Source organism: Truncatella angustata (genome assembly GCF_020726525.1).
Source record: "Truncatella angustata strain MPI-SDFR-AT-0073 chromosome Unknown BKA67scaffold_5, whole genome shotgun sequence".
Lineage (NCBI taxonomy): Eukaryota > Fungi > Ascomycota > Sordariomycetes > Amphisphaeriales > Sporocadaceae > Truncatella > Truncatella angustata.
The window spans coordinates 2149615-2162701 of NW_025763385.1; the positions used below are offsets into that span (position 1 = coordinate 2149615).

General features: G+C 46.1%; 3 protein-coding genes across 3 annotated transcripts; all 3 read right to left on the bottom strand.

Moving 5' to 3' along the window:
* Positions 1–1628: 1628 nt before the first annotated feature.
* Positions 1629–2875, bottom strand: BKA67DRAFT_568729 (uncharacterized protein; the record flags this gene model as incomplete). The annotated part of the gene is made up of 2 exons (XM_046103052.1): positions 1629–2651; positions 2706–2875. The coding sequence occupies 2 exons, from the start codon at positions 2873–2875 to the stop codon at positions 1646–1648; spliced, it is 1176 nt and encodes a 391-aa protein (XP_045957433.1). The 3' UTR covers positions 1629–1645.
* A 1046-nt stretch (positions 2876–3921) lies between these two features.
* BKA67DRAFT_568730 (uncharacterized protein) lies at positions 3922–4893 on the bottom strand. The gene has a single exon (XM_046103053.1). It carries the CDS (start codon positions 4710–4712, stop codon positions 4032–4034), a length of 681 nt encoding a protein of 226 aa, XP_045957434.1. The 5' UTR covers positions 4713–4893; the 3' UTR covers positions 3922–4031.
* Positions 4894–7771: 2878 nt separating this feature from the next.
* Positions 7772–9445, bottom strand: BKA67DRAFT_637304 (beta-lactamase/transpeptidase-like protein; the record flags this gene model as incomplete). The annotated part of the gene is made up of 3 exons (XM_046105689.1): positions 8932–9445; positions 8496–8883; positions 7772–8411 (listed from the first exon to the last, which is right to left on the bottom strand). The coding sequence occupies exons 1-3, from the start codon at positions 9422–9424 to the stop codon at positions 7772–7774; spliced, it is 1521 nt and encodes a 506-aa protein (XP_045957435.1). The 5' UTR covers positions 9425–9445.
* Positions 9446–13087: the final 3642 nt, after the last annotated feature.

Here is a 13087-nt window from a genome sequence, read left to right on the forward strand (position 1 = left end):
AAACGCAAGTTCTGTAGTTGAGACTATATCGCTCCTCTAGTCTGGTAAGTCCAGTCCGCTCGGCATGGGCCTTGCCCATTACCTGCCTTCCACATCTCTTGCTTGAGCCTCCGGCGGTAAAGTTCTACTCTTAATGTCGGGCTACAGTATTCTAGTCTTTAATGTTTGTCATGTAGGTTGACTGTCAATGTTTGTCTTGGTCATTCCATTGTCACTCTGTGTCTTCGTCATTCCATTGTCAATATATATCTAGTGTCATGAGCACCTCCGCTCCGCTTCGACAAGGGCGACGCCCTTACTGTCATCCGTAGTCTTGACCATCTATCCACTGAGTGTCGGGCTGGCAGTGTTCCATTGACTATGTTTGCTCGTAGTCCAAGTTGGAATGTTAAGCTCTAAGATTCCAGTTTAGATCACTTGCTTCGTGAATCACTGTCCATAATGTTGTAGTCCTCACTTCCCCTACTCCATTTATCCGACGACTTACTTTATCATCCCATATTCAAGCCTTTATGCCATGACTGCTTCCATACCCAATGTGGAATTGTAGTCTCTTACTTGCTGTTATGACTGGCAATGCAGTGCACTCTATAGCAGCCTTGCCCACGAAGAACTCACCGATCAACGTTTACCTCGTAACTTGCTCAAAGTACACCTAATTAACTCCCAATCCATTCGAACTCCGTCGCTTCGCCATTTGATACAGATTCATTCCATTCTCGCTTGGTGTTAGTGTTGTTGCTGTTGCTTCCGGCATCCACTTCTTCCTCTCGTTACATTAAGGTTCCTGCTAGTGCCCACACTAATGCAAGACATTGCCTCTTTTCTTGCTTGATTTTACTACGATTTTAGCCCTCACGGAGCAGAGCAGATAAGTCCACGGCCTCCAGTAGTCTAGCCACTCCCCATGCTCCATGACCAACAACCCCCCATGGTTGTGATGCAGCGACTATACTACCCCCGGGTCTCAGCCCGAATGAACAGACGGAGTCAGAGAGGCGGCAGCCTCTAGTTATCAATCAACCCAGCATTGACAACGAATCTAACAGCCTGTAATTCTCAACTGACGTCGCTGCGCTCCTCTTATAGGTTCGAAAACGCAAGCCCCTGTTTCCCGTTGGTCGTGCGGGTCGCTACTGCCATGAATGACCACTCTGGTGCTCCGCTGCGCTCCACACCTCCTTGCCTCCCTTCCAGTCCGGGCTTAGGGGGAGGAACCCCCAGCTTCCCAAAGATTTGGGGATGGTTTCTCTATAGTAAATTATATAAAAGCGACCACTCCGTTAAGACACTGCGTGTCTTCGCTAGAGAAACCATAACAGATGACAAAGCATCGTCACTGAACCCCCCACGTTGTGTACTGGAAGTACACACTGCATCGCACATACTTTGTATGTACTCTTCATCCCATTCTGTATCCCCGAATGGAGTCGGGGCTTTAGCATTTCATTCGCTGAATGAGTGATTCCACTCTCCACCCATGCATGAATGGACTTTGTCTGTCTTGTTGGTTCTATTGACTATCTCTATCTTGTGTCGTGAGCACGCCGCTCCGCGTCGCATGGGGGACCCCCATACGTATATTCACAGTTCTAGCCCTCTTTTTAACATGCAAGTCTTTTATGTCGGGCTACAGTGTTCCATTCTAAAACAGTCGCTCTGTCAAATACTCTACTACTCCTCCACTTTGTCTAAAATAATCTGCCACTCTTGGAATAGTTAATGGATTGTTGTCCATGGTTGCAGTGAAAATGGCGGGTTTCCCCCAATCCAACAGCTTCTCCTCCCTATACTTGCCAGTAATAGTAACCTTCATTTGGCAGCCCATGAACTCTCTCCACTCCTTAAAACTCCTGAAATCCATATCGTTGAGCACAATATGACTGCAATGCGTTGTCATCTCATCAAATACCATGGAATTTACCATCATGATGGGGTTGCCAATAGACATGGCCCAGTCTGTTTTGCCTAACCTGGAGTTGCCAATCAACACCAGACACGTCGGCCGCCCCTTAGGCTTGTCTTTCGCAAAGTTTTGTTGCATCCACTTCATCATAGTCTTCGTAGGATAATAGGGTGCCTGTACATAGTCAACAGTATACCGCGCTCTCGCCTCGGGCTCTTTAGTTAACAACAGTCTCTCCATGTTAATACGGTTCCATACGCACTTGGCAGGTTCCTCCTGCTCTAGAAAGAGTCTCGTCTCAAGCCTCGACTTCAATTTCAGTGCTCTCCTAGCAACTTCATTCTCACGATGTCTTCTCGCCTCTCCTGCCCCTGGCAATTCCTTGATGCGGTGACCAAACACCCAATCAGTACCAAGACCTGTGCCCTTGAGGATGTATGCACAGACACTATTCATGTAGAAGTTCTGGCGCTGCCCCTTACGTGGATGTCCCACTCGAATAGAAGTAGACACTAACTTCTTCACCCCGTCTTCCACAAACGGCACTGCCAGTCTGGAGTACGTGTCCACCCAGTGTACTCGATGCTCAAAACGGATGAGTACATGGTAATGGGGATTACCATCTTCATGTAGCTCCTTTGCTCCAAATATCTCCACCTTGTCTCGTTCAGAACCGTCGCCGGATACTGGTGGCATCTGTGCCTCCAAATGTACTCGAAGATACTCGTAAAACTCCTTGTGATCGCTAACACAACATTGGTTATAAGTAACAAAAAGTAGTGTCCCCTGGAACTTATACTTATGCTCTGCATCATCTAATGCTTGCGTTGAAGGTGCTTTCACAGCATCCGTCTGAACATCCTGTACGTCTTCTTTCTCCTTCTTGTCTTCCCCATCCACAACATCCTCTTTGCAAAGAGGGTCAAAGCCAGTTGATATATCGGTAAAATCTTCCATTTTTACAAGCATGAACGAAGGAACAATTGACTCCAATTGAACGGGGCCCCCCTACTATCACTTCAAAAATGGGTGTTTGTTCTGGGTGTTGACTAGTGTGCCCCACCACACGGGTTTAACAACGAATGAACCAGAGGAGCAGGAGGCAGCAGCCTCGGTCATAGCCAATCACTCATTGACTATTGCACTTACATCCTGTGTGCTATCCACTTACGCTCTCTTCGTTCGCTCTTAATGGTTGAAACGGGGTGTTTGCAGCCCCTCTGTCGCTTCGCTCCGCCGTGTGCCCCCCCAGGCCAATGAATGACCTCTTTGTTCCACTGCGTTCCACACCTCCACTCCGTTCCGGCCTAGGGCAGTAAATGCCCGGTAGACAACTGACGTTGGGATGGTTTCTCTATAGTAAATTATATAAAAGCGTTCACTCCGTTAAGACACTGCGTGTCTTCGCATAGAGAAACCTAACAGATGACTCAGCTACGCTTCGCATCCCTGTAGCTTCGCTACATGGCACTCCGTGCCATCTACCACCTACTGCTTGTACTGTCAATCCCATTCTCTATCCCAGAATGGATCTTGGGCTTTGCACTGTCACTGGTTGAATCTCTCAATTCAACACTTACCTCTTTTAATACTAGCAGGCTCTGCCTGCATGGAGGCTCCGCCTCCTTTAGAGTGTTACTGATTAGGATTGTCAATGGATTCCAATTGCACATGACATTGTCAATATCTTGGTGTTTGGTGTTTAGTTGACAATGTTTGGTATGTCTGCAATTGTCAATGTGTATCTTGTGTCGTGAGCACCTTCGCTTCGCTCGGCATGGGCCTTGCCCATTACCTGCCTTCCAGAACTCTAGCTCTCTTTTCATCATTCTATTCTAAGTTCAGGGCTATAGTGTCTAGTCTTTGTATTTATCATGGAGTTTGATTGTCAACGTTAATCTTGCACTAAGTCTTAGTCTTTGTCTACAAATTCAATCTTCATCTATTCATTGGATTGTCAATGGAAATCCTCTGCCTGCAAGTCAAAATGAGAATGTAATCAGACTTCTAGTCAACCCATTCACAAAGCATTCCATTCTTCATACTAAGCTACGGTATACAAGCTTGAACAAAACGGTAACGACTGTATTCCACCACTCTACTCCCGTGCACTACCAAGTCCAAGCTAAACGTTCGCTGGTTCTTCATCTTCACAACATTTCTTCTCCCCGTCCTGGTCGACATCCGAGGAGCCAGCCACAGCAAGAATGGGACCAGTCTGTGCAGCCCCAGACAGAGACCACGTCTTCCGGAACCAGGTTAAACACCCATACAGAACATCCTCCATGCATGACCAAACATGCAACTCTGCATTACTCTCTGCCATACAGCTCTTGTGATACTCATCAAACTTGTCCTCCAAGTGATCCGCCAATCCTGCGGACATCCATCTGCGCCACTGCTCCTCGCGTTGCCTAACATCCGCAATCCACCACTGCTTTGCCTCCTTTGCCGGCATCCCAATGCCAAACTTGACTCCACGCTTGTGAAGCGCCTTCCGCAAAGCCTCGTGACAAGATAGCAACAAAACCACCTCTTGTGTCAAGTACACCTCGATCGCCTGCATGTACGCCGCGACAAAGACTTCTTCGTCCACCCGCTCTTGCTCTCCATCCGCCCCGCGTCGGAACTGGAACTGTGTCGAGTCCAAGTCGACAACCTCGACGACAACGCCATAGTGTCCAAGGCTTTTTGTAGCCCCCCGATCTACACCAGGAAACAGGCAGTATACACTGCACTTTTGCGATAACTGTTCTGACATTGTTAACTGTTCCACTGACCTCTCTAGCAACAATGAACTGGCCATGTTAAGATGAAATATACTCCTCTGTCGTATAAACCACGGGATAAAACAATAGCACCACCAAATAGTGCTTTACTTCTAACAATGAAACAATTGACAATTGCGTCTCCGACGATTGAATAAAGATGAAAGAGCAATCCACCATGATTGAAGGGGCATCCTGCCTGTTACGTCTTTTCCCAAATCGGGGTGTTTGAAATGGGTGTTGACTAGTGTGCCCCACCACACGGGTTTAACAACGAATGAACCAGAGGAGCAGGAGGCGGCAGCCTCGGTCATAGCCAATCTCTGATCGTCAATTGAATCTACATTCCATGGATTCCACTCTTACGCTCTCTTCGTTCGCTCTTAATGGTTGAAACAGCAAGCCCCTGCCTCCCGTTGGTCGTGCGGGTCGCTACAGTCAATGAATGACCACTCTGGTGCTCCACTGCGTTCCACACCTCCTTGCCTCCCTTCCAGTCCGGGCTTAGGGGGATGAACCCCCAGCTTCCCAAAGATTTGGGATGATTTCTCTATAGTAAATTATATAAAAGCAACCACTCCGTTAAGACACTACGTGTCTTTGCTAGAGAAACCATAACAGATGACTCAGCTACGCTTCGCATCCCTGTAGCTTCGCTACATGGCACTCCGTGCCATCTACACCTACTTGATTGTACTGTCAATCCCATTGTGAATCCCAGAATGGAGTCTGGTCTTTATCACCTCACTGGTTGAATCACTCATTCAACACTATTCCACATGCGCTTAGCAGGCTTGCCTGCATGGAGGCTCCGCCTCCACTAGACAACCTCACGCTGTTTGATTGTCAATGTTGGATCTTGGTGTTGAGTCTACATTGCATGGCACATGACATTGTCCATGTTTGTTTGGTGTTTAGTTTGACAATGTTGGTTCGTGCATGCAATTGTCAATGTTTGTTTATTGTATGAGCACCTCACTCCGTTCGGCATGGGCCTTGCCCATTACCTGCCTTCCACAGTTTTGGCTTTCTTTTCATCATTGTATTGTCAATGTTAGGCTACAGTATTCAGTCTTTAATCATTGTCACAGGTTTAGTTGTCAATGTTTGTCACATAGTATTCAGTCTTTGTCTACAAATTCAATCTTCATCTATTCACTCAGTTGTCACTCTTGTTCTTTGTCATTCCATTGTCAATGTTTGTTCTATTGTGTGAGCACCTCACTCCGTTCGGCATGGGCGACGCCCATACTGTCATCCACAGTCTTAGCTTTCTTTTCATCATTGAATTCTTAGTATTGGGCTACAGTGTTTAGTCTTTAATCATTATCTAAGGTTTAGTCTTAATCTTCATCTATTCATTCAATCTTCATGTTTGTCTACAAGTTCAGTCTTCATGTTTGTCACGCTGTTCCATTGACTATGTTTATCACGCTGTTCAATCTTGAGTGTTTGTCACATAGTTTAGTCTGAAGTGTTTGTCACAAAGGTTTACTAACTCCATCATTCGATGCATGATTCCATGGCCTATTTCATGCATGTTGGCACCTCCAAGTCCAAGTGTACTCTGACAGCCTTGATGACCACTAATCATACAGTGCAACTCTCCAGCTATCAGTCCAGAGCTGATTCCAGCATCACTCTTCCAAAGTCCACGCAATTGACTCTCGATACACTCGTGCAGCATCTCTTATGCATTTGACAGTACAATGGTCCTATTCCACTCCTTCCAGTCGTTGTTCTCTACCACATTCAGTTTTTCCACTTCTCATTGAAGGTTCCAGTCTAGTCTCCAACTAGCTTACCCCACATCAGATCCATATTGGCCCCTTCACTGCGATTTTAACCCTCACGGAGCAGATGACCCAAGCCTTCCAGCCACTGAAGCATCCAAGCCACAATGAGCAGCCAAATGCTCAGCCTCACAACCAACAACCCCCATGTTGCATGATGGACTATATGCCCCCCGGGATGTCAACCCCAATGAGCGAAGGAGTCAGAGAGGCGGCAGCCTCTGGTCAACAGGAAAAGTGAAGCACTCACAACTTAATGCCACTGGCAATGGAATGACCAGAGGTCATGGAGTGGACCCTGTCCAGATCAACTTACCGTGCAATAGAAGAATGTAAAAGACTGAGGAAATCATTGCCAACAATGATGGGCGCAGCCCAGTAGTAGATGAATTCGGGGTGTTTGTTCTGGGTGTTTGCCAACCCCACAAATATTGGTACCAAGCACCAATGAGCCAGAGGAGCAGGAGGCGGCAGCCTCGGTCATAGCCAATCACTCATTGACTATTGCACTTACATCCTGTGTGCTATCCACTTACGCTCTCTTCGTTCGCTCTTAATGGTTGAAACGGGGTGTTTGCAGCCCCTCTGTCGCTTCGCTCCGCCGTGTGCCCCCCCAGGCCAATGAATGACCTCTTTGTTCCACTGCGTTCCACACCTCCACTCCGTTCCGGCCTAGGGCAGTAAATGCCCGGTAGACAACTGACGTTGGGATGGTTTCTCTATAGTAAATTATATAAAAGGGCTCACTCCGTTAGAGCACTGCGTGCTCTCCCATAGAGAAACCTAACAGATGACTCAGCTACGCTTCGCATCCTTTAGCTTTGCTACATTGCACTCTGTGCAATTGCCAATGAGTCCTTTATACTCTTCATCCCGTTCTTCATCCTAGAGTGGAGTCTGAGCTTTATAACATGACTGGTTGAATCACTCATTCAACACTATTCCACATGCACTTTAGCAGGCTTGCCTGCATGGAGGCTCTGCCTCCCTTAGACAACCTCACGCTGTTTGGTTCTCAATATGTCTTCATGGTATTTAGATTGACTATGATCCGAGCGGACAAAGCTTCAACGCCGACATTTGGCTTATTTCTTAGCTTGAGTGTTTGTATGAAAGTGGATGTTTAATCGAACTCAAATTACGCTTACGCTCATTGATAATCGAAACAAACCTGTTTTAAAAACAAGTTTGAATAAGAACATAATTATGTATTATTTACTGTTTTCTGCTTCACACCTTACTTTATAGAACAATGTGCTTTCGATCTGTTTGGCTTGTTCTGGAGAATACAGATCGAAAGCAACTCACCATAATATCTCAGCTGTACTATTTCCAGTATTACCATGCTCGTTGGTTATATCTGTTGGATACAGTCGAACAATGACGGGAACTTCTAGGATGTCAATGCCAGAGCTGAGTTCCATAGCCGCAGCTTGCAGGCTGTAGCTGGAAATATCGCTTAAAGCATTATAACCACGCATGTTGAGACGCTTGACACGGAGACCAGGGCCATCACCAAGTTCAAGTTCAAGGGTAGATTTCGTAGTTTTGTCGATATATATGCCCGCTGCGGATATCGATGCTTCGACCCTGCCAGCCTCCTCGATAGCTGGGACAAGATTTGTGATAACAGTGCTAGCCAACTGTGACAGAGAGAACGGGTTCAAATACACCTCAGGGCCGCCAGCCATGACGGAGAAAATGATATCATAATCGGGAATGATGCCAACAAGAGCATTATATAATCCCAGAGCCCCAGATTTGGTGTACACATCAACGACACGCTTGTCTGAGGTAAGAGTATCGGAGCGAAGGATCTCCCATGGACTGCCGACAGATTGACTGAGTGATGTTGTGTTGGACTGGCGTTTCAACCATTTTCGAGTTTCGACTGGTGACAAGAGGATATTCGATGCAACTGCCTCCATAAAGGCGAGAATGTCTCTTGTGTGGAGAATATACCTCCGGCTCTGCGATATGGTTAGCATCAGTCGGTCAACAATGCCGGAGCTGTCTTAGTGGATGTACGGTTCGTCGACTCCGAGGGTGATGTTCCAAGTGTCATCTGTCACGGGGACGAAACCATGAGTGTTGAATGCTTCAACGGGTCCCGAGAAGGAGGTGCTATCCATTTCTAAGACGTCGAAAATCCGCTCCTGGACAAGATCCTCAAACTTCTCAACAGTGACGGCTTCGATGACCAAAGCCAGTACAGCAAATCCCGTATTGTAGTAGACTGGTGAAGAGTTGAGAAGCCAGACAGAATGGCTACGCTTGAGGGCGTCGATGAGTTCTGCGGTTCCGCAGGGTTTGGTATCGTAAAGCCCAGAACACTTGGCAGCCTCGTCTCGGGGGACTTTGGGAAGCCCTTTTTTCGTCCAAGGATAGTCGACCAATATTGTCAAATCCATTGATGCTGCTACTGTTAGCTAAACCAATGAGGAATGGGTGGGGAAAGACTGACTCTCTGTCGGGAGACCGGATAAGTGAGACATCAACGACCCGGCCGAGATATCCTTCCATTGAATCGTCTCTATAACATCTCCATCAGAGTTTTCACCCAGTTCTGGCAAAAACTCGAGCACTGAAGCATCCAAGTCAATTCCGAGTTGAAGAGCAATTACGGCTGGAAATAACTTCGATACACTGCCGACGCGGTAGATTGTGTTCTCGTCAATATTGTCTGTGCCAATGTCGGTCATGACAGAAGGCGTGAAATGGTAGCTGAAAATATCATCCTTCTCATGGATCGACTTGACACCAATGGAAATTCCACTGGCATTGATTGATACCCCCAAAGTCTGATCTAACTGAGCTCTTAAGCCTTCAACGACCTCCTTCACGAGATCACCTTTGCTGGGAAATCGGGGAGCAGGAAGAACGGGGCCAAGGGGCGGGAAGCTTTTCGCGCTCACAGCTTGGAGGGTAGAGCCGACAGCGATAGCCGCCGCGAGCATTGAAAGTGAAATTATTTGGTGGTTCTGCGTTTGGTTACCAATTGACTTGACGGAGAAGGGGTAAATTACAAGAATGGGCTGTGGACAATAGCCTGGGAGTTCGTCAGCCTTTGAGCATGCTCGTCTTGATTGATCTATTATAATACGAGTTCTACGTGTTCCCTGCAGAGTCGTCCCATAATGATGTCAATTCATAAAGAAAATCTGTTACCAATTTCCAGTACCGAAGCGAGGGTGAAGATTTAGGTAACGATGAGCACCGTTAGTCATCCTTGGAACTGTCCCGATGGTGATATTTTTTGTATAAAGACCCCACTAAAGCATGCCTCAAAGTCACAGGGTGCGGACCAGTGACAGCACTCATAGAAAACTGGTGCCTTATAATGCTTGTATAATGTGTTAGGAACACGTAAAGGATAAGCACTAAACTTTGACGATGAGGCTGAGTCGTGGCTTAGAGATGAGAATGGATTTACGGCCTTGCATTACACGGGTTTTCGAAAGCATGGCCTGCCTCTCGAAGAGTCTTGAATCCTCAAGGCAGATGTGATTTTCGTGTAAACAATTTCGGTTACAGAGCAATAGAGCCAGTTCCTAGGATCGAGGGTGCAGACGAATTGTGGGGAGATGTCTATCGACATCTCAACCAGGCAGCAGTATATCAGCCAATCAACACATCTTAAGACGTTAAGCCTATTATCACGGAAACATGAGCCTAGAGCGTCGCATTAGCGTGATGCGACACGTTAATGTGGTGGTGCCATTTCGCGTGTGAGGTGGCGAAGATTCCTCCCTCTACAGAAATAAATTCAATAAAGTAGGATGGTTATGTAAAGTTCTTTTTCAACGATTTTAAATACTTAATAAGAAGTCATTACTCTGAAAGACTTTATTATATTATACATTGCCTTTAATATTAAAATAATAATCAGAAATAAGGCCGGCGTAAAAGACTAATCGCCTTTATAATCAAACCTCTATAAGGAACAAAGGTGTAGTCCGCGATTAAAGTATGTCGCCTCACTCAGCCTTGTCCTTGAGTTAAATGACCGTGCCCCAGCCCGATTATCAATCACATACAAAAGCTTGACAAGCTCAGACAGCTGCACCGGACTGGGCCAAATGCCCGCGTTCGGCCTCCTATGCCTTTAAAGTCACCGAAACACAAATGCATCTTGTGACGGCTCGGGCTAAGGCAAAGCTGAGCTTGTTACGTAAAGCTATGCTACGTGACTGCGTATTTTCACGTAGTTTGTGATTAAGTCTCTTTGCTCTTTGTCTTTCTTATTTTCTCATTTTTACAAGGTATACAGCAAGCCAAGTCTTCATGACTTACTGCAACCGTGACAATTTTTCGATCATTTTACCATCAATTTCTATCCGGCATAGGCTATCCTTTTGGGTATGATAGGTGTCTTCGCTGCCGTCCTACCCCGATACTGAAACAGTCGTAAGACATCCTCTTTCATCTGACACACCTTATGCCATAACGAATTTAGGGAGGAGTGTACGCCTGTAAACAGGCATACAGCACTAGTCACTCTGAGGCTGTCGACTGTCTCTCCAAAGTAGCGATTAATTTAGCTGCTATTATTTCTACATGAAGTGTGCTTCTTGTCACTCGCATTGGTCGGGTTCAAACCGCCTGACTCTTGGTTTCGGCGCAGGCGCTTCGTCACAATACGGCTCTCGTCCAAATGTCAATTGATTTTAATATGGCACTGCAGCCGTCGGTGCGACATAGTAGTGCATGGTTCGCGGACAATACCTTGAAACTTGAATAGGAATCTACCCCAATAATTCGATGGTTATGCACCTGCTGAGCTGCCACTGTATGTGCTTAAGCTGTGCCTACTGGCGCGCAGCGAGAGATGGATTGTACTACGGGGCACTTCGAACAGAATACGACTAGTCTACACGAGAATTACGCCTTGTTAATAAGGGGCTAAAAAGCAACAGCGCAGTTGTTATTAGTACTAAGGAGTCCTCTACGTATGTACAGAGGTCTCTACCAAGCATCTTTGGTTGCCAAGACGTTCAGTATATACGGAGTAAAGATATTCTGAATTCTTTTTGCTGTTAATTAGATCAAGGCCTACAAATGATGTCAATTGTATGGATCGGCTTCCAAGCATAAGAATGCAATGCGGGCTGTGTGAACCACCAGCACTGTACGACGCGTGACAAAGGGCAATATGATGACCACTGGATGATTGCAGTAGCCGGTGTTGATACTAACTTATGTCGAGGTTCGGCGTCGTTTAGACTCACGGTGACATTTTTCCGACTGGCATATATGGAATGACTTTACGAGATTCGAATGCATGGCATTAGTAAAAGTGTTAGTCTAAAGGTCCTAACGATGTATAGAATGTGGAGAGTACGTGATGCAATGGAGTGTACATCAAAATTGTCTTGCTTGGTCGGGTTGCAGCGCATTTGCCGTTAATATCGAGAAAGTTTGGGTTTACGAGTGTTTACTACAGGGATTTTGCTACATTCGAGCCAATGTCCAATGAAGTTGAAAGAGAGACATGTCGAAAGGCTCGGCCTCAGGTTTAAGAGGATGCGAGCATTGCAGGATCTCCGAATCTAATTGGACACGATGAGTCATGGGCACGACTCTACGTTTGAGAACGTTACCAAGCAAGCGTCTTCTTTTAAACGAGCAAAGAAACGATAATAGACTGAAAACAAAACAGAAAAATGAAAATACTACAATGCTTACGTATCCCACGAAATCCTTGCGTCTGTTCGCTAACTATGGATCCGCTCAAATTCGCCCAGCGTCGAGCATAACGTCATCTTGAGCCTCATAGGTTTTGTCCCTATTTTCACCTCGACCAAATTAGGGGAAGTGTTGGCCACTGTCGATCGTTTCCAGTACGCGCAGTCGCTTGCGAAGTTTTTACTTATTACGATACCAGGCGAGAAATAACCATGATGGGAAACGTTCTTTCGAAAGGGAGCCATGACTAGTTCAGAGCTTAACATCGCGGAAATCGCCCATGCAATCGACCCAATAATCATCCCCAGAAGTAGTCTTCTATTAAACGAACGAAGAAATCTCAGCGAATGCTAGCGATTAGAGGTCGTAATTACTTACATTACTCAGAGAGCACAAGTTTCACAGCCATTAGTTTAGTCTGCTACATTGCAAACATCCGCTTTAAGTTCTACAGGCAAAAACAGTGAGCTTCGGGCGGTAGATACGATGCATGATATTCATCTACTCGACACGCTGACATTCGACACATTGACATTCCATTGTATTGGCTATTTGGATAATGTATCGGCCATTGACTATGTGATCCTTGATTCAGCCTGACCCACATTTTTCAAATGCCTTTAAAGTCAACATAAGCATCTCTCCGGCCACGTATGTCGTCTTCGAATTCTCGTTGGTGGTTTAATAAACGCTTGCTCTCCTTTTTTGAAGGCGGCGTTGCATTAATTCTTCCTCAATTTTGCTTCGCTAATTTACCCTACCATGAACTTCTTGATTAACCTTGATTAGACTACGGTTATTCGTTTGGAGGAACTTGATCAAGTCAAAACAACTCACGCAAGGAAATATAATCCCCATAAAGTGGGAATACCACCAATGGCTATTGGTGACGAAGGCGCTACGAAACGTACAGCTTCAAATGAATTACCAACTTC

Bases quoted from the DNA above. Each gene is read 5' to 3' on its own strand.
- BKA67DRAFT_568730 (XM_046103053.1), bottom strand. From the start codon at position 4,712: ATGGCCAGTTCATTGTTGCTAGAGAGGTCAGTGGAACAGTTAACAATG.